The 21,053-nt window shown below is 46.2% G+C and overlaps 3 protein-coding genes across 7 annotated transcripts; 1 reads left to right on the top strand and 2 right to left on the bottom strand.

Annotated features, from left to right (window-relative positions):
* Nucleotides 1-201: 201 nt before the first annotated feature.
* On the bottom strand, nucleotides 202-9,455 carry rdm1 (RAD52 motif containing 1). Its single transcript, XM_063472624.1, has 7 exons — nucleotides 8,995-9,455; nucleotides 7,001-7,180; nucleotides 6,795-6,923; nucleotides 6,565-6,724; nucleotides 6,284-6,382; nucleotides 6,105-6,181; nucleotides 202-6,000 (listed from the first exon to the last, which is right to left on the bottom strand). The coding sequence occupies exons 1-7, from the start codon at nucleotides 9,091-9,093 to the stop codon at nucleotides 5,920-5,922; spliced, it is 825 nt and encodes a 274-aa protein (XP_063328694.1). The 5' UTR covers nucleotides 9,094-9,455; the 3' UTR covers nucleotides 202-5,919.
* Nucleotides 9,456-10,515: 1,060 nt separating this feature from the next.
* Nucleotides 10,516-13,200, top strand: LOC134625661 (interferon a3-like). The gene is made up of 5 exons (XM_063470919.1): nucleotides 10,516-10,638; nucleotides 11,895-11,978; nucleotides 12,080-12,232; nucleotides 12,874-12,951; nucleotides 13,030-13,200. Exons 1-5 carry the CDS (start codon nucleotides 10,516-10,518, stop codon nucleotides 13,198-13,200), a joined length of 609 nt encoding a protein of 202 aa, XP_063326989.1.
* A 1,231-nt stretch (nucleotides 13,201-14,431) lies between these two features.
* On the bottom strand, nucleotides 14,432-20,334 carry LOC134626634 (DELTA-sagatoxin-Srs1a-like). 5 transcript variants are annotated; one of them, XM_063472623.1, is made up of 5 exons: nucleotides 20,119-20,334; nucleotides 19,898-19,981; nucleotides 19,033-19,224; nucleotides 17,516-17,599; nucleotides 14,432-15,305 (listed from the first exon to the last, which is right to left on the bottom strand). In XM_063472623.1, the coding sequence occupies exons 4-5, from the start codon at nucleotides 17,590-17,592 to the stop codon at nucleotides 14,888-14,890; spliced, it is 495 nt and encodes a 164-aa protein (XP_063328693.1). In that variant the 5' UTR covers nucleotides 17,593-17,599; nucleotides 19,033-19,224; nucleotides 19,898-19,981; nucleotides 20,119-20,334; the 3' UTR covers nucleotides 14,432-14,887. The 5 variants fall into 5 exon arrangements, with proteins under 5 accessions (XP_063328693.1, XP_063328692.1, XP_063328691.1 ...); XM_063472622.1 differs by having other exon boundaries at nucleotides 19,898-20,334; XM_063472621.1 differs by lacking the exon at nucleotides 19,033-19,224 and having other exon boundaries at nucleotides 19,898-20,011; nucleotides 20,119-20,333.
* Between the last annotated feature and the right edge of the window lie 719 nt (nucleotides 20,335-21,053).

Raw genomic sequence — 21,053 nt, 5'->3', positions numbered from 1 at the left:
TGAAGAAACAGTAACAATAAGTTAAAAAAAATTTTTATTTACCTGCACGGCTCAAGGACAGTGGCCCGCTTTCGGAGGTTTACCAGCTCTGATGGAGTTAAAATGACTAGTTGGTGCTTTTGTTTGTGAAGCGAGATCAATCAACTGCAGACCAGACAACAAATGACGGAGGCTCCAGAAAAGTGCAATCAAACTATGAGTTTATTACACAGGAGAAGAAGCATCAGCATATGTCCTCTTCTGACAAGAATACACTGAATGGGGGTTTTATAGAACAGAAAATGTACGCCCCCACATACACGTCAAGTACAGGTCAAAAATACATTGTTGACAGACATGGGTACATCTTGTACATTTTTAATAGCTATAATCAGACATATAACTTCTCTATTCTATAACACTCGCCTTTTAAGGTAATAAACTTCAAACCTCAGGGTCTCTAGTGGCTAATTATTGACCCTCGTCACCAATCACTAAGTAGACAGAACTGCCGCAGGTCTCAGAAAGAAGCAGAAGACACTTGGGCCTTCGCTCAGGCCTGCTACTAGATTAATATGTGTAATGTAAGCCTGCATGCAATTAACCCTGTAAGAAATATTACTGATAAAATAATGCTATAAAACATGTTATTAATGCAATTATCATAAGGCAGATTATATGGCAGAAATAAAAGAATTTCTGAATCCTAACATTTGTCTAAAGCAGGAAAAAAGCTTTTGAATTTTACTTAAAATAGTCTTTCTATTTGAAAGTTGAATCACCTGACGCTAACTGTAGCACATTTTCTAACCCCCTATCTTCTATCACTGATAGTGGTCTATAGTGCTTTCCTCGATAGCACTCTGTCCTTCACAGCAAATAAATAATATCACTCGGTCTTCCTACTTTCATCTCCGTAATATTAACCGCCTTCGTCCCTCACTCACCTCAAACAGTACCGCCATGCTCGTCAATGCTCGTCACATCTCGTTTAGATTACTGTAATTCTCTTCTCTGTGGTCTGCCTCATAAATCCCTCCATAAATTGCAGTTAGTTCAAAATACAGCTATTATTTCCAGAACTAGATCCACTGAACATATAACAGCTGTTCTTAAACAGCTCCATTGGCTCCCAGTTCACCTCTGTGTCAATTTCAAGATCCTGCTTCTCACTTTCAAAGTGCTTCATAACCTCGCTCCTCCATATTTATCTGCTCTTCATACGTACTCACCCCCTCGTCCACTTCGCTCTTCTCCAGCTTCCCTTCTGTCTGCTCCACCTCCTCGCCTGACTACCACGAAACTCAGAGCCTTTAGTTGTTCTGTCCGAGACTTTGGATGCACTTCCAGCAGATCTCCAGACCACCAACTCTCTCTCACTTTAAAATCACGTCTCAAAACCATCTATTCAGAATTGCATACACCTGATCTGTCTTAGTCCATTTTTACCTTGCTCAGGTTTTATACTTTTATGCTTGTTTTTGTTTTGTTTTTACCTTAAGTCTAAATCTTATTTTGCCATGTTTATTATATTTTCTTGCTGCTGTTGTTCTTGTGTTATTGTAAGCTGACCTTGAGAGTCTTAAAGGCACCTATACATAAAATGTATTATTATTATTAATATTATTATAGTCCAGAACAATCCATTTTGTAAGTTTGTCCGATGTTGATTTATTAACTTTGGTCCTGAAGCCATTTCCATAAGTTTGGGCTGCCAACTAGTGATCTCAGAGCCGGATCTTTGAAGTGAACGATGCGAGCCGGAGCAGTTTTTTTTTTTCTTTCTCTCTCTCTCTCTCTCTTGCACTTTTTCCGCTTCACTCCGCACGTTAGCCTTGTGCTTGCGCTGAGCAGAGGGGGGAGGGGCGTTAGTTACACTCGCAGTAGCACTGTAGGGATGGGTATCGTTTAGGTTTTATCTGATAACGGTGCCAAACCGGTACTTTTGAAACGGTGCCGGTGCTTAAACGGTGCTCGAGGAATGGAGAACACAAACTTTGTACAAAAACCTCTCATGTTTAGCTGTTTTTTTGTAAAAAGATAACAATGTTAGCCTTTTCTGCAGCTATAGGGCATATATGGTATCACTCTTGGCTGGAAGCAGTGCTTAAACAATGGAAAAAAAACAAACTTTGTCCAAAAACCTCTCATGTTTAGCTGTTTTCCACTTTTTCTTTGGTCATTTTAGCCTTTTTGGTCAGGGTGAAGGGAGTATCTGCTATCAAACAAGAAGACAGCCGCATGTAACTACGACGGTGTTTGCTAGTTCACCTTACGTGCATTAATATAATAACGTGGTTAACTACTGTTAAATCTCCAGTGTTGAATTTCAATACAATTCAACACTTTTGAGCATAAACCATCCGGATGGGGAGACATGCATGCAGAGGGTCACAGCAAATCTCAAAATGGTGGAGGGTTACTCAAACTCTTATAGCCTCTGGTGGCCCCCACCTAGTCGTAAAAACCTAAACATTCACATTCTTTCTCTCTTACGGCGCCTAAGTGACGGCCTTGGCTCCTGTTTTATCTCCTCCTGATGAGATGGGGCAGAAAACCTCTCCGGTATGCTCTGTTCTCTTCTAATCAGACAAATAAGGCCATGACTCTCTGAAAACAGTATTTCTTATAACTCCGCAGTATAATGCATCATAAAACAATATCATTTATTCACAATAAATCAGCAGTCTAATGTAATACAAATCAGTCTAATAAATCTAATAGTTATCACCTTCTTCTAAGTCAAGAGAATAATGCAAACTAAAACTACATAATAGTTTCACAATCTTTAATTAGGGGTATAACATGGCATAAGATAATATAATAATCTCACACTACTCAACGTAAATTACACACGAACAACATTAAGCTACTCATGCAGAGAAGAACGGCTGCTGCTGCCATCATCATCCTCATCATTTCTGCTACACTGGCAGGGCTAGGGGCCAGGACTCTCCTCTTCGGGTTTTTGGGGGATGTTGCTAACTCCAGGTCCGATAACAGGCACCACACCCGCAGTAGATGTGCTCGGTGTGAGGTCTCGCAGCAAGCTATCAAATACGGTGCATTTCTCGGCTTTTAAAAAAACGCTATGCATCGCCAGGTGTTTCATCAGATTCGAGGTGTTACCTCCTTTGCACAGTATCACCTTAAAGCACTTGTTGCAGGCTGCTGAGTTTGCGTCTTTTGCTGTGAAGTACAGCCAGACTTCTGACCGCTTTGCCTTGGGCATTTTTAATCTGTAGCTCTGCTCTAAAAGAACGTACGTACCTGGGCCCGCCTACTATCCTTGCAAAGGTAAAATGATTGGCTAGAATCCAAAGTGTATGACATCTCAGGAAAAAAAAGCACCGAAATAAAGCACCGAAATGTGCGCTGCTTTTTGGTCTGGTTACTACCGTTTATGTCAGAACCGGTGCCGGTATATACCGACTGGTACCTATCCCTAAGTAGCACGGGAACAGAGTGGGAGGGAGAGAGAGAGAAAGAGCCAGGAGCCACAACAAGAGCCGCAATCGTCACATTAGAAAGGTATAGTAATCATCCACAACTATTTTCAGTAGGATGATAAAGGATTCAGATAGTTTATTCATGCAGTGAATCCTATGTATGCAACTCCAAGCAGGAAAACACTCTCCCAAAAAATCATCCCAGGCCTGTATGACAGAGAATGTCCATCTTCTTTTTGTTTTCATATTTTAATTTATATTTAATTGTGTTGTGGTTTGCAGTGTTTTGTGTTGTTTCACTTTAAATTTGTTTAAAAGAAAAAGCTGAAAATTTAAATAGTGAAAAGTTGAAATATAAATAGTTGTTTTTTGTATTTTATAATTGATTTATTACATTTTGGCCGTTTCTCAATTCTCAAGTACGCGAGTACGTACTCGCGTTCTCGGCGAGTACGTACTGGCCGAGAACGCACGGGAGTACGGACTCGCCGAGAACGCGAGCACGGACTCGCAATTTGTACAATTGGAACACCAGCGTACGTGATGATGTCACAGGTCCGGAGTTTTTACTGCCGTCCCCTCTTAATTTAACTGTGAGTAACATGTTATGAAGCTTAACTTTAATCACAGCCAAACCAGTTTACTCAGGAACAAATAAAACACTGAAATAAACCAAACATTAACATTTAGAAGTGATCTAAGTGACTTATATATCATTTTTAACCTCAGTAGTGAAACCTCTATTAATAAAAATAGTGTACATGTACATACGTGTACATACCTTAATAAAAACAAGCAGGTGAGATGTTAGAACGCTTTTATTTTTATTTTAGTGGACACTCAATACTATAGACAGCTGCTGGGGTTTCTTTAACCTGAGTAGTGAGAAGACCGCGAGCGGGGGGGGGGAGGGGGGTGGAAACGATGTGCCGGGAGTCCGCTGTTGAGTTTTGGACGAAATGCATTCTGGGATATTTAGCTGTACCAAGTCCACACCGATGCATGCTCGATAAAACGGGTGGAGCGAGAACACATCCGGGACTTTTTCGCGTTCTCGGCTTGATGCGTACTTCGAATTGGAACAGTACTTGGTCTCCGACTGATGACGTATCACGAGTACACGAGAACACAAGTACGCACAAGTACGCATATTGAGAAACGCCCTTTATGTGGAGTGAATGAATAAAAATATATTTACGGTGGCCCCTAGAGACAAAGCACGTACAAACTCCAAAACAGTTGCTCCAGGATCCTAGTGGCTACACAAGCCAGGAAGTACCAACGACCTGATTTGGTGTGTGGTAGTAACAGGTAAATGAACGTTTTTTTTAAATTATTTGAATATATATGAGTGCCTGTGTATAAATACACAAACAATACACATATGCTTTCCATTGTGTAATTTAAGTGATCTAGGCAGCTCTGTTTTTGTGTATTACATACATTCCCTGTGTTGGTACCTCTTAAACTTGAGTCTATTTTGATCTACATGCTGCCAACGGAGAGATGCCAAACTGTCTCATTGTTCTTGTAAGAGTGACAATAAAGATCTATTCTATTCTCTCTGAACCATCAAAGCCCACTTAGCTTCAGGACATCCACTTTCTACAGAGACTTTCTCAAACATCTCAAAGTTCAGCTGCTTCATCACAATCAGGTCTCATATGAACATCCTTCCTCTTCCAATTTATTCAAGTCAAAGGAAAGAAGCTGAGTCTCACTCACTGTCTCCAGAGACCACGCAGCATCCTACAGGACCGCACACACCCAGGACACCGGGTCTTTAAGCTGCTGAAGTCCCGCACAAACAGCTTCTACAACAGGGCAGTAGCCCTAATCAATGCTAACAGCTGACCTGATTGGCCACCTCCCTGGACTTTTTGGGCGGTAACAACAATAACAACAGTTATATTTTTAACAAGGTGCAATAATAACAGCGTGCAATACACATACTCTTATTCTTCATTTTATTACTAAGTGAAGCTACTGTGTGGTGCCGTGTTGTATGTAGTGCCGACGTGGGACAGTTTTCTAGCTTCACTGTACTATGTATGACCGTGCAATGACAATAAAGAGTTACTGTCAGAGTTCTTTGATGGACATCCACAAACTGAGTCAGTGCTTTTATTTATTTCACAGTTCTTTTATCCTAATTATTAAAACAAATCAAACTGACAGGGAAACAAGAAAATCCAGTCTGGTGATTCAAAATAAAACCTCAAACCAAAACATAAATAATGAGGGAAACTGTAACAGCTGTGTGGGAACTCATGATTCACTGCTGCAGAGAGGACGAGAGCAACACGCACAGCTGATCGGTGCTGTTTCACAGCTGTGTGCGTGTGTGTGTGTGCCATGAGCTTCTGGATCTCAGGATCAGTTTTCCCGTCCTCGTACAGCCGCAGCGTCGCGTCGGGGAGCGCCGTTGTTTTGTTTCTACACCTGAAAGCTTTCCTCTCAGAAACACGTCACACCCACCCACAGTCCTGATCTACGACACAGTCAGAGCCCACTCTGCATCGTCAGCCTCCTCTTCATCAGTAGGACCCTCTGTCCAGGAAAACTCGTTCACCTGACACACACACACACACACACACACCCCGTGTGAGGGTTTAATTAAAGGTATTAACCCCCCATACCCACCCTCCCACACACACAGTCAACAGGTGAGATTACCTGCAGGACTCCTTCAGTGTCATCAGCTAAAAACTGATCAGGGGTCTGTTTCACCTCCACCATCACTTTCCCATTACCTGCGCGCACACACACACACACACACACACACACACACACAGGTGAGCAGAGTCAGTGCTGCAGGTACGGCAGTATTTAGGGTATTTAGAGTACTGCAGTACCTAGAAGTATGAGCAGCACGGAGCTGAAGGCCTGAACCAGAGCCTTCTCTCTGACCAACCTCTGCAGCCTGCAGCACCTCTGCAGGAATACATCTGGACCTGAAACACACGCACGCACGCACACACACACACACACACACACACACACACACACACACACACACACACACACACACACACACACACACACACACACACACACACACACACACACACACACACCTTAGACCAGAACAAACCAGGCAGCAATGTCCAAAGTGTCGGGCTCTCCCCGCCCTCACCTGTGAAGGTGAAGCAGTCATCCAGCACCGCAGCTCCTCTGCTCGTCTGTCCGTGATGAGGGAAGCGGAGCTGCAGCACGCAGCCGAACTTCAGCCTCCTCTGCCCGGCCCCTCCCCCCTCCTCCTCCTCGCCGCCTTCTTCGTTGGTGAGCTTCTTCAGCTGAAGCAGACAGACAGTGAGTCACCTGCGCTCTCACTCGCTCACCTGAATACATCGATGCAGTGCTTACTGTGATGATGTCAGAGGTCCAGCCGTTGAATCCCAGGACGTGATTGGCCAGTTCCAGACAGTGGGCGTGGCTCAGAAGTCTGCTGCTGCCAGACAGGAAGTGAGGCGTCTGCTTGGAGCTCAGCTTCACCTGAAACCCACAAATACGGCCAGGTGAGCTCCAGGTAAACACGCAAAGTTCATCAAAGAGGAAGAAAATGTCGTCACCTTCAGCGGCGAGTCGTCAAGCAGCAGGTGTCCGTCTGTGACGCGCTGAGCTGCAGCGGCGTGAGCCGCAGAGAAGAACTTGATGAGGGCGTAAAAACCAGGAGGGTGGAGCGGAGCGTTAGGGCTCACCTTCAACAGGTACACAGGACCGAAGGACGAGAAGACAGCATACAGCCGGGCCTGACACACACACACACACACACGATATCAGGCAGCTGCTCAGATTGAGCACAGGCTGCAGGATGGTGTGTAACCGTGGTTACGGGGGATGCTGTGATGATACAGTGAAAGTTCTCAGGTATTATATCCATGCAGTATCAGCTACTGCAACACTGAAGCATTTTAAAGGAAGTATACTGCATGTGTACACAGTATTACTGCAGTAACCTTGATACAGTAATGTCAGCGCTGGTACTGATGGTAACTGACGCTCCATGTTCACAGAGGACTGGTGCCATCTAGTGGACATCTCAGGACACTGCATGGGACAGTTTGTACGAAATAAAGTGCAGTGACATCAACAGAGTGATTATTAAAGTGCTCTAAAAATAACATAGAATAGAAAACAGTGATCAAGTAAGGAGGAAGTCATGTGACTGTGTAGACAAATGTGATTGGTTGGAGAACAGCAGAGGGCGGGTCCTCAGCTAGTGTTCAGTGCTGACTCTGATGACTGTTTACATTGTTCTCATAAAAGGACAGGAGAGAGCAGAGGAGATGAAGAGCGCAGCAGGCTGGTGAAGAAGACCCGAGGCTGAAGAAGATGAGCCATCAGCAGCAGTGAAAAGCAGAGGCTCTGAGGCCGGAGCAGGAACGCTGTTAAACTCGCCTACATACCGTCAGCATACGTCTCACAGATGAACGCTTCATCATGCTCGTCTCTTACTGTAGTCAACGACCGTTAAAAAGGTGCTGTTATCAAGTAAAACCCCAAAAGATTTCAGGGCTGGGCTAAGCCCCCAGGGTTTCAGGATCCTAGCAGCGCCCCTGCCCTGCATCTCTGTGTTTAGGTGGACAGTCTTCATCAGCCTTCATCATCATCATGACAAACAGGCCGCTGTTTCCTTCTGATAGATTTAGTATCAGAAATATTCAGCGAGTAGCCAGGGTATCGCTGTTATCTTGATTCACTAATCCCAACATGGAGCTCAGGTTATCACCTCGCTGTTAGCTCACAGTTTAACCAGCATGCTCACGTCAAAGGGGCGGGGCTATCTATAAAGGGGCCTTTGGTGGGTCATGTGACTCTTCTTCCACAGAACTTGATTCTGAGAGTGCCACAAACCTCGGAGGTGTTATCAGACGGTGACTAGAAATCTGACAGGAAATGATCTGAAGCAGCAGAAACTGGTTTCTGGCTTCACAGCTGCACAGTAAGGCTGTATCCATGGAAACGTGAAAGCTTCCTGTCCCACAGCCTGATGAAGGAGACGTGGGAATCAGAGCAGAGTGGATGGACGTGATTGGTCGAGCAGGCGTGTGCTCTGCGCCCAGGAGAATCTCCGTCACTCTGACCACCACCTGTCTGAGGTTAAATATGAACACATTGATCTGATCTGGGGTCAGCGTGTCCAGATATACAAGCTTACAACAACACAACGATAATAATCCACCTGACTGTGATTACTGATGCTCAGCAGGGAAACAGAGATGTTACACACTGTTCACACCCAGCGCTCTGAGGGATGTTTCAGGAATGGAGATCTGATTGGTCGGTGGGCAGTGACATCACTGATCTGCATCACTGAGGCACCAGATCAGCAGGTTTCATTAAGTCTCTTTATTCCTGATCAGAACATTCATCAAAGCTTCCTGTGCTCGTGCTTTTATTCTGAAATGCTGTGATGTGACCTGTATGTAGCACGCGCTTCCCACTAACGACTCCTGCCTCACTCACCAGCAGCTCTTATGTCACATCCACTCATTTTACACCAGCAGCTCATGACTGACCTTCACTATTTAATATAAACTGACGTCACCGTGTGTGCACTCACGTGGATGTGCGCCTCGCCGTGGGTCGGCGGGATGTCCCACACCAGCACCGTCTTATTGCTCTCCACGGGAACCCGGAAGTCCACGACCTCCGCCTCCATCCCGGCCGCACGTGTGCCGCTCACCTGCACTGATAACGCGCTCAGCGGGGTCGCGAGGGGAGCGCGCTTCCGCTGAGAGGCGGAGCCTGCCACGGCAACCAATCAGGGGACAGAGCGACAATGATCGACGAATCAGAGCGTTCTCCCACAGAACCAATCACTGAAGTCCACCCGCTGCCGGACCTGACTCCTCTGAGGAAGAAGACGCTTCTGGAAATCAGTTTGGCGTCATTTTAATGTTGTTCGTCACGAGTCTCACGGCTGTGATTTAATAATCCCGTCTCTGCTTTGCTATTTACCTCTGCTGTGTTGTCATAGTGATTCTCGTGGAGAGATTGTTCAATGAAGCTTTTTTTGTCTGCTGAGACCGGAAGTAAGGAGTATCAGGATGAGCGCACGTGTCTGTCGCCACTCTGCTGTGTTAATAAAGTTTTATTTCCGAGTTTCTTTCTTGCCTCATCAGTGTGACGTCACAGAGAGTTTCCTGCACACCCAAAAGCGAAAACGACGATGACGTCAGCTGGGTGTTAGACAGCAGAAAACAAAACTGCAAACCAAAATAAAAGCATGTTGGTTTTCAGGTAGGGTTTAAATAAAGACTGAATGAAAAAACTCAAAAAGGAAAGCAGAAGGTTCACAACAGGAAGTGCAGAAACTCAAACATCGATTATAAACTACACAGACCTCTATAAATCTTTATTAATGGGAAACGCAGTGAACCGCACACAGAAACAGCTTTTATTGTGAAATGCTGCTGCTTCCTGTCAGTGTGGAAAATGAAAGCGAGGGAATTCCACCCAAACGCTGTCATTCCTCTACCAATACACAGCTGGTCGATCAATCACTGATCAATCAGCCTGAGATCAATGAACTGATCACGTTAATAAGACAGAACACACACATCTGACCAATCACAGCTCACAAAGATGGACACTTCAAGACTTTCCAGGGTGCTTAAGAATATCCCAGGACATTTTAAAGTATGGGTCCTCTAGAGGATTTCCTGGGTCCTTGAATATAAGAGCCCAAACACGCAGATTAAACACAAACTTGTATCCATGACAATAAAGCCTCTGATTTAGAAACAAATAAATAAATGAATAAATAAACGTTACAAATAATTGATGCAGTCAGTGCCCTCGGGACATTTGTAAATTACAGAGCGGGGACTTTTACCTGCAGACAGGTGTTAAAAGCCGGCTCAGGTTCAGATCAAAGCAGCTGAAGTTTGTGTGACAACATTCATCCTGATTAAAGAGATCAGACTCTGAAAGCCCGCCCTTTCACAGCTTCTGTCTGAAAACTGAAACACGGAATTTTTGTTATGTTTTCTGTTTCCTGTTTGAAAAATAAAAGCCTGAACTCTGCTGGCAGCATGGACACGCACTCTCAGCACCGCACAGCATCTTCATCGTCTTCATCATGGTCACCTGGACCGGCCTGCTCTTCGTTCTCTGTGGCGCCCTGACCTCTGCCCTCTGCTGTGATTGGCTCACACACTACAAAGAACCGATGAAAGAAGCCCGGGACCGCCTCACTCTAATGGTGAGTACAGCACTGACTCCAGGTCCTTAAACTGGTCTTTAAAACATTCCAGGACGTCATTAAAAAGACTGGTTGGTTTTTACAAACATGTTTCCAGGACTTTAATGATATTCCAGGACTGCATAAACATATTGTGTGAATACATAAAGAGATTCTGTATAAGAGGATTTTCAGGGTTTTTGAACTTAAGAACTTAAGTGAGAGACTCAGTGATCCTTCAGGATGTGACACGTTTACATACAATTCAATTTTATTAATACAGCTACAAATCACAACAACAGTCACTTCAAGGCGCTTTACATTGTAAGGTAGACCCTACAATAATAGATACAGAGAAAAACCCAACAATCATATGACCCCCTATGAGCAAGCACTTTGGCGACAGTGGGAAGGAAAAACTCCCTTTTAACAGGAAGAAACCTCCGGCAGAACCAGGATCAGGGAGGGGCGGGGCCATCTGCTGTGATTGGTTGGGGTGAGAGAAGGAAAACAGGATAAAGACATGCTGTGGAAGAGAGACAGAGATTAATAACAGATATGATTCAATGCAGAGAGGTCTATTAACACATAGTGAGGGAAGAAGAAACACCCAGTGCATCATGGGAATCCCCCAGCAGCCTACACCTATTGCAGCATAACTAAGGGAGGATTCAGGGTCACCTGGTCCAGCCCTAACTATATGCTTTAGCGAAAAGGAAAGTTTGAAGCCTAATCTTGAAAGTAGGGCCTGATTATTTAAGACCTTGTATGTGAGGAGCAGGATTTTGAATTCTGGATTTAACAGGAAGCCAATGAAGGGAAGCCAATACAGGAGAAATCTGCTCTCTCTTTCTAGTCCCTGTCAGGACTCTTGCTGCAGCATTTTGGATTAACTGAAGGCTTTTCAGGGAGTTTTTAGGACATCCTGATAATAATGAATTACAGTAGTCCAGCCTGGAAGTAATAAATGCATGAACTAGTTTTTCAGCGTCACTCTGAGACAGGATATTTCTAACTTTAGAGATGTTGTGTTTCTGTGCTGTGATGGGCTCTGAAACCTGACTGAAATAAGACCTTCGTCTGCAGACGAGATGAATATTCAACACAAGGTTTACTGACAGCTGAAATGATGCATTCAGAGCCTGTAGGACATTTGTAAACAGCACAGGTCGCATGTTTAGCATGTAGACTGAATGTGGGGACGTTAACAACACGTCATGGTCGGTAACAGCTCAGAGCGATGTGGTGAAACGAAGCGCCGTCTCTCTCTGTTTCAGGGTGATCAGCTGACTGAACAGCACCCTTTAGTTCATCGGGTTCAATTCCCAAAACATCTCTACAAGCAAATAAAAAACTCTGAGGTAGGTCACATGATTACATCGATGACATCACATCTGTCTGCCAATCAGACACCTGCAGCTCACCTCTCTCCCTCTCTCTCTCTCTTTCTCTCTCTCTCCAGGTGAAGTCCAAGCTGGTTTTCATCAGAGACAGTCTGCAGCTTATTTTCTGTCTGTATCGCCATGGCAACCTGTCAGCTGCTCCCTGGGGCGCCGACAAGACGGACGGCTTCCTGACGGTCATCCACAAACAGATCAAGGAACTGAGCGCGTGTGTGAGTGGACACGCCCACTTCACTGCTTTCAGCCTACTCACAGGAGCAAACGTGCACCCACACCCAATGTCCTTCACCTCCTCCCAGAGCCTCCTCTTCACCAGTGCTTCACTTCCTTTCACCTCCTCCTACACCAACGCTTCACCTCCTCCCACACCAACGTTTCACCTCCTCCCACACCAACGCTTCACCTCCTCCCAGAGCCTCCTCTTCACCAGTGCTTCACCTCCTTTCTCCTGCTCCCACACCAACGCTTCACCTCCTCCCACACCAACGTTTCACCTCCTCCCACACCAACGCTTCACCTCCTCCCAGAGCCTCCTCTTCACCAGTGCTTCACCTCCTTTCTCCTGCTCCCACACCAACGCTTCACCTCCTCCCACACCAACGTTTCACCTCCTCCCAGAGCCTCCTCTTCATAAGTGCTTCACTTCCTTTCACCTCCTCCCACACCAACACTCCACCTCCTCCCAGAGCCTCCTCTTCATAAGTGCTTCACTTCCTTTCACCTCCTCCCAGAGCCTCCTCTTCATCAGTGCTTCACCTCCTTTCTCCTACTCCCACACCAACGCTTCACCTCCTCCCACACCAACACTCCACCTCCTTTCTGAGCCCCAGTCTGAACTGTTTTTTGTCTCCAGGTTTCGACCAACAGTCCAGCCAACAGCAGACTGAGGAGCTACTACAGGACTCTGGCCAACAGTACTCTCTCTTGCTCTGTAAGTACAAGTACTGTAGTACTCAGTGTATTACTGTGTGCAGTGACAGTGGTAATAAGTGTAGTACTGTGTGTACAGGGCTGCAGTACTGCATCGTGGCAGCTGCTCAGGAACCAAACTGAACTGCGCCTGGAGCAGCTGGAGCTGCTCGTGGCCTCCATCAGAGTTCCTGCTGCTGCCAGAAGGAGGCGCTCTGCAGCAACGCAACAGCAACGCAACACTGACACAATATCCAAAGACTGTTTCTGATGTTCCCCTCTCTATTTATTTATTTATGTATTTATTCAGATTATTTATGTATTTATTTATTTATGTAAACAAAGATCTTTTTTAAATTAAATGCAGTGAAAACTGGAGAATCTGCTGTGTGGCGTTTACTGACCTTTAGAAAATCACGTGACGCTGATGATGATAAATATGGGATCAGAGGGCAGTCAATAGATATCAATAGCAAATAACATTCATCTATAATCCAGATAATCCTCTGCCCCTCCCTGATCCAGGGCCAGGGAGGGGCCCCTCAACAGAGGACGTGCTCCATCTTCAGGGGATCACGCTCCATAGCCCTCCACGAGGAGGTGTATGGCAGTGCTGTTAGCAGAGCAGCTCTGTATCCTCTCACAGATATCTGAGCATGTGCAGGTGCTGCATGTCTTTGTGGAGTTCATGTCCCGTTGGGTCAGATACGTCCTGTGGGGGTGCTTCTGAAGTCTGAGCTTGGCTTGCAGATGGTGCGGTTCTGTTGACCACCAGCTCACTCTGAGGTTGTTTGTAGTTGAGAACCTGGTGGTGTGTTGAGGTGACTCTGAGCAGACAAAGCTAAAGTACAGACATTAAAAAAGCAAAAAACTCAGCAACGTAGCTGTGCAGAGCAGCGAGGAGTGCTCAGACTACACTGGAGACACCAAACAGCCACAACATAGAAGAGCCATCTCCACAGGAGAAGACTCAGCTGTACATCTGCATCTAAAGGTCAAAGGTCACTCTTTGAGGATGCCAATGTTCACATGTTGGAAAGAGAGGACAGATGGTTTGAAAGAGGAGTGAAAGATGCATCTATGTCTACTGTGAACGACCATCTTTGGACAGAGGGCGGGGCTTCCACACCAACTGTCTGCCATCTATAATCCAGTTTGAGACCCTTCACAGAGGCCTTAACGCCCACTCACATCCTGAGCCATCTGACCTCAGTAAGTCACATGATAGGGTGGGGCTAGGTTTCACAACGTTGGCTGATACTGACACCTGTTTTCACACCTTGGCTCATGTGATTAGACAGAGGATCAACAGTGGGTCAGCGACCCCCTTAGAAAAACTCTCATAGGGCTTAAAACCTTGGACTCTGCACCAGTTGCTCTGAAAACTGAAGAAGCTTCTCGGACCAAATGTCTTCAAGAAACTCAAAGAAGTCCCGATGCTTTTCTTCCCAAGCTCCTTAGACTACTTTGTGATTGGTTATCGTAAGAAAACAGCTCAGACATTTAGTGCTCACTCAGCCTTTATTATCTCATCCACATGTTCACAGCTGCACAGCTCTGTGGTTTCATCTCACTGGACCACAGTAACCCAGTCGCCATGACGATTTCTGAGTGACATCATCAAAAGTAAAAATTAAGTTTGTGTCAAACATAAAGAGAAGGAAAAAACAGTTTAACATCGGATTCAGACAACATCACAGACACACTACTGACCAATCACAGCTCACCATTTTTTGGATGTCATCAGGAAGGAGGGGCAGGGAAAGAAATCCAAATTTCAAATAAATGTTGAGATTTAATCTGTGTTTGTGGATATAAAATGAGGAGAGAATCGAACTGATTGATTGACTGACTGACTGATTGATTGATCAATCAGCTGCAGGTCTCCTGCAGTGTGAACCCAGTGTTACTGGGTTAAGTGGGATCAATGGTGCACACTGCAGGTGCCGCTGTGGGCCTCAGTTGTTGCAGATGGCGACCTTGAGGACGGGCTGGTAGGTGTCGGACATGGTGGCCCTCACAGTGATGTAGGCCCCCCTGTAGGTCAGACTCGGCCCCTTGGCTTTGCCCCTGACGAACTTTTGCTCCGACTTGTTGTACATCTCGTCGTAAAGGTGCTGGTCGCAGGCTTTGTCCATGTCGAAGACTCCAACCGCGTACCAGTTGGAGTAGAAGTTGAAGTCGTACGGCACCGAGAACATCACCGCGACCCTGCCGTTGAACTGCAGGGTGGACACATGCTGGAGGTCGTAGGTGAAGACGGTCACAGAGCCACACGCCGTGTGAGGCTTCTTGATGAAGAGGGCGTTGCCGTTCTCGTAGGGGCTGAGCGTGGGAGGCAGGGGCGAGCTGCAGGAGCCGCTCACAATGTGCATGCTGGAGAAACAGAAAGACATCGCTGCCGTTACACACACCTCACACCTGCAACACACCTGAACAACCGGCAGAGACCTGCACCCACAAGCACCGTCACGCTCAGAGACCATCCATCAGTGGCCCACTTAACCTTATCAGGGTTGCGGAGGGGCGGGAGCCTATCTGAGCTATCATAGGGCGAGAGGCGGGGCACACCTGGACAGGTCGCCAGTCTGTCACAGGTCTAACACACTCACATTGACACCTGTGGATGATTTAGAGTTACCAGTTCACCTAACCCCACTGACTGCAGGTGTCTGGACTGTGGGAGGAAGCCAGAGTACCCACACAGACCCGGGTACAGAAAGACTGGTCTGATGGTGCAGTCGAACCGAGGACCTTCTTGTTGTGACTCTAATCTAAAATGCTCAAACAGAGCAGGAGGACTTTTCAGGCCGAGGTCTGAATCCTGTACACAACATCAAACATGGTGACGGATTAATTAAAGAAACTTTATCAGGAGTTTACTGTTAACCAGCTTGAGTGGAGATCTGTCGGATGAACAACAGCATCCAGCTTCATCAGTGACCTCCAGCTCACATCAGCTGGTTTGCAGTGTGGAGGACCAGGCGGTCATCCACTTTAGGTTGGAGATGGGTTTAAGACAGAAGGAAGTTAGGAAGGAAGGCCGAAAGGAAGGAAGTTAGGAAGTAAGGCAGGCTGTACAGGCTGCAGTGATCTGTCTGTTGCGGTGAGGACAGAGCTGAGCAAGAAGCCTGTGATTTGCGGCTCGTTCTGCGTTCCTGTCCTCACTGATGATCATGACCTGGAGGTGGTGATCGAACGGAGCCTCAAAGAGTCTCCTCCACAGACTCAAGACATGCTGGACAGATTGCATCCCTCCGCTGGCTTGGGAAAGAGTATGGAACTGTTTTCCATATTTTAATTAACCATTCTCAGACATTATTTAATGTATCTGACCCAAAATGGGAAATGGGTGGTGGGGTGGTGGGGAGAAGGGGTGGTGCAGGAAAAGCTAAAAGCCAAAACAAAAGGAAAAAAAAATCAATTCAGAAAACAGAAGCGTTTCTGGGAACACAATAACTTGACGGACCAGATGCGGAAGTGTGTTGGTGGATAATTTAAAAAGAAAATTGGGGGAAGACAAGCAAGTGCTGGGCTTTATTCTCATGTATCTATTGTGACATATTTATTCTCACTTATTTAAGTAGCGATACAAATTTTGAAGAAAGTGGAAAAGTTACTTTTGGTCAAATGTCGGCAAAGCGACGTGACATCAGCGATGTCAGTATGCGCCTCAGGATGGAGTAATGTTCGGTCAGTTATTTTGCTGCTGAAGCTGGCTGTGTTGGTGGTGTCGAGTCAAACCGACGTTTGTTTTAAGGAGAAACGAGCAGACAGTTCACTCGTTAAGTTAAAAGACTGGTAGTTTACTCTCAGGAGCCAGACATTTGGGCAACGCACCAACTTCACCATGTCGTGGGTAAATTTAGCGCTCATCTTATTTAGTACCACAGATAATGATACAAGTGCTATAAAGTAAGCTTTCAGACAAATGTAGTGGTGCCAGTACATGAAAAGAACCACATTTGTGTCTTTCATAGACAATGCATCCTTATATATGGTGTAGGAGATATTTTTCTTTGAGATGAAGAAGTTATAAAGTGATATGAAATAGAAATAATGGCACCTTGGTTGGATTGGTTTGGTCTAAAGGAAGTCTGAGGTTTGGTAAAGCAGGAAGGAACGTAGCTCAACAGAAAGATGGCAGCTTCCTGTCAGCGATCTGATCTGACTCGTGTCACATCCTGTTTGACTGACTCTGCTCTGACACTCCCAATTTACACAGTTTGATTTATATTATATCCTACTGTCCCTCCTTGACCCCTCATGTCCCAGCATGAGTCTGAAAGGCTCATTCATGGGGTCGAGGGATCTCGTCAAACTTCACAATGCTTTAAAATCCTCGCAGCTCTCTCAGGTCCTCCACCGCTAAGAATATCACTCAGGTGTGATTGATTAACTGTAATTTAATCAATCAACAACTGTGCTTTTACTTTTTCTGCTTTGTTGAATGTTCATGAATGAAAACAACAATAATTACATATATCTGGATTTAACCTCACAGAAACATCGAAGTGATTTTGTAATAACTGTCATGCAGCTGATGCGGGGACAGCTCTCTGTGGACGTGGAGCTGCAGGACTCACCGTGGGTTGCACAGGGTGAACGTCGTGGTCTTGTTCTGGATCTCGATGCTGCACTGACGGTGAGTTGGGAGACTCATGATGAACCTGTGCAGAGGAGCAGAAAACAGCGAGTCAGAGGAAGTCCTTTCAGTTTACTTCCTGTCCTGGATCCTGGACTCTGGCTTGTTTGTGAGCTAGCATCATCATGCAGGGACGCAGTCCAGCCCTGTCCTCAGCTTCAGATTGGCTCAGTCAGCATCACGTGATCGGGTCACGCCTGAGCTGTTATTATGTTTCTCACTTTGTTATTTCCTGTTCGCTACCACACACACTTCCTGAGCTCACATGATGGAAATATTTAAATGATTATTACACCCGCAGGTCCTCTCAGCCTCATCGCCGCCTCCTCTTTTTCCTGCCTTACTGAGGGGAGGACGGGCAGGTAACGTGAGCCACACCTGTGTCTAGGTAACCATGAAGACGAGTGGTCATGTGACTACAAGAAAAGCTGATATCTGGGAGTCACAGAGGCGCCATGAGCCTGAGGCTTCACAGTGTAAACAGATTGATCACGTGATCATTTATTACATCATGTTTGGGAATAAGTGAGCCTCTGCTTAAAAAAAAGGTGGTGACATGTGCTCAGCATCAGAGCCCTCAAGCCAAGAAGAGCGCAGGACGCCAATGACTCACATGTGACCTGACAGTAAATCCATTACAGGGTTACCTCGGTGACCACAGCCTGGGCTGGGGGGTGTCCATTGTGTGTACAGGTGCGTCTGCAGAGTCCCGGGATAACAACAGAGTCTCAGGACTTTAAAAGCACCAAAGTAAGGATGGCGTCCACGTTCCTGCAGGAGCGGCGAGCAGCTCCACACACACTGAGCGCAGGAATTTAACCCGACGCAAACAACTTTCCAGCCTGTGCGTTACACACACACACGTCAAACACGTCTCAGTGATATCAGGTCATTTTCAGCAACAGACAGCTTTCCTGTAACTTTGATGTTTTCTTTATTGACCCGGGTAAAAACAGCGACATTAAAAATTAGTTTTGAAGAGAGAGCGAGAGGGGAAGTATAAGAACAGCTCTGTAAACTCGTTATAATGCATGTTCAATAACACGCACTCATACAGACACGTTATTTCATCTCCTTCATCAGTCAGAACAAACACAGACGAACACAGAAACACCGACGGTGACCATGTTCTCCACGTCCACGCAGTGCACTCCACACACACACTTGTCTCACACTTGTGTGTGTGTGTGTGTGTGTGTGTGTACTATGTTTACTGTCAGCACAGATAATTGGCTTTATACTTTATACTTGTGGGGACCAACAGTCACTTATGGGGACAAACTCCACGTCCCCACGAGTTTGAGGACACTTTTGGTGTCAGGGTTAGGCATCCATTTTTGATGGTTGGGGTAAGCAGCTGGGGAAAGCATAATGCCAATTATGTGTGCTCACAAAGATATGTAAACACATGGTACACACACACACACACACACACACACACACACTCTGTCCTCTTACCTGCTGCCTTCGAGTGCCTCACACAAATCCTCTTCAGTCTGTTTTGCTCCTGTATGACACGACCACCCCTCCCTGTCACTTCCTGTTCCACTTCCTCTTTCACTGTGATGTTCTCACTGACTGACCTCCGTCTCTCAGCCTGGCTGCAGGTTGGAAACCGCTCTGACACGAGCTGACCGACGGTCAGAGCCGCTGTGGGTCACAGGAGGCGTGTTCTTAGTCCGAGTCAATGGTGCCCCCGACGCCATCATAGTCACCTGACTTTCCACCAGCACAACCACTTTAATACTGAAGCTCTGATGAGTCTCAGTCAGAAGACAACATCTGTATCCAGCTGTGTGACAAGCAGAAACTAGCACTGGTAATCTGATGTTTGACCATTCACTACAGGAAACTGTGCATTCTGGGTAAACTGTGAGTCTGAGCCAGATTTCTTCACTTCTGACTTTAAAGGCATTTCACTGGAAATCTGAAGGAGTTCAACATGATGACGTGACTGAGGCATTGTGTAACAGTGTGCTGGTGGGAGGAGCAGCGCCTGGAGCCTGATCACAGCTGGAAAGAATCAGAGTCCTCACAGACACGTTTGTTTCAGTGCTTTTCTAATCTGAATACAGGAGTTTGTATCGCTCTGCATCACAGTTTGTTTATCCTAAAAAGAGGTTTAAAACCCGAGTGTCAGATATGACCGAGTTATTGCTACAGCCGAACACACATCCACGGATCTGCTTCACCGAACCCCCAACAGCAGCCAGGACCACACCACCCGCTCTGTCATACACTTTAACCTCACTGTTTCCAGTAAAATCAAAACCAGTTTGGACTCTCATCAATGCTGAAGCGTTGAAGGAGAAGCTTCACTTACTGGTTGCTGGTGCAGGTCTTCGCTGAAGTTCGGCTCAGTCTGTGAGCTGCTGCTGCTGCTGCTCTAATGGTCAGGCGTGGCTTCCTGAGGAAATCAGAGCCGATAGAGAAACGTCTCGAATAGAGAGAAAATAGAGGATCGTTCTGGCTTATTCAGCATGATGATGAGTTTAACTCAGGACAGCTTGAACCTGTACGAGCTCGCGTGTGGTGTAAACTCACTCAGATCATAAACGGCCTCAGCTCGGAGTAAAGCTTTCTTTACACACAGACCTGAGCCCGAGCTGCACTCCTCGCCTGCGTCCCATACACCGCACATGTACCCAGATATCTGACCCCTCCCTCACCACACAAAAACCCCACTCATGACACATTCAGCACATCTGTCACGGTCAGCACTGTCAAAGTACAGCAGTGTTCAGGGTACAGTCTGCTCTTCGTGCTGAGCTCGCTGTGAGGAAACGTGACCTCGAGTTAGACTGCAGGTTTTTTTTAATGTGCTGGAATTCTCTGCACGTGTTGTTTTTGTGACTTTCCAGCTTCCTCCCATCAGAGCCGCCAGTATCCAATCCTCTCTCTCACACACACACACACACACACACACGCACACACACACACACGCACACACACACACACACACACACACACACACACACACACACACACACACACACACACACTCTGTGAGTGTGTATTCATGTGTTTGTGGGGACCAAGGCACTTTTGAGACTCAAAATGTGGTTTTAGTGTCAGAGTTACAATCGGTTATGTGTAGGTGTAGGGTAAAGGTCAGGGAAAGCATTATGTCAATAACATGTCCTCACAAGATATGAATACCAACGACGTGTGTGTGTGTGTGTGTGTGTGTGTGTGTGTGTGTGTGTGTGTGTGTGTGTGTGTGTGTGTGTGTGTGTGTGTGTGTGTGTGTGTGTCTGTCTCAGGGGCTATGCTGTACTTTCTGCCAGTATCCTGTAGAGGTCTGATCTTCACATTCCCACTATGATAGTTGAGATAAGAGAGGAAACATCTGTGTGGGGGCGGAGCCTGAGCTACTGCGTGAGGTTGTTTTCCCAGAATTAGGTTCAGGGTGGAGCTTACATGAAGTCTGTGGGTGGGGTTTCTTTTTCACAGCTGAACTTGCAGACAGCGATGGAGCT

Source organism: Pelmatolapia mariae, linkage group LG4 (assembly GCF_036321145.2).
Source record: "Pelmatolapia mariae isolate MD_Pm_ZW linkage group LG4, Pm_UMD_F_2, whole genome shotgun sequence".
NCBI classification, from domain to species: Eukaryota; Metazoa; Chordata; class Actinopteri; order Cichliformes; family Cichlidae; genus Pelmatolapia; species Pelmatolapia mariae.
This window is presented reverse-complemented; position numbering and strand designations above follow the sequence as displayed.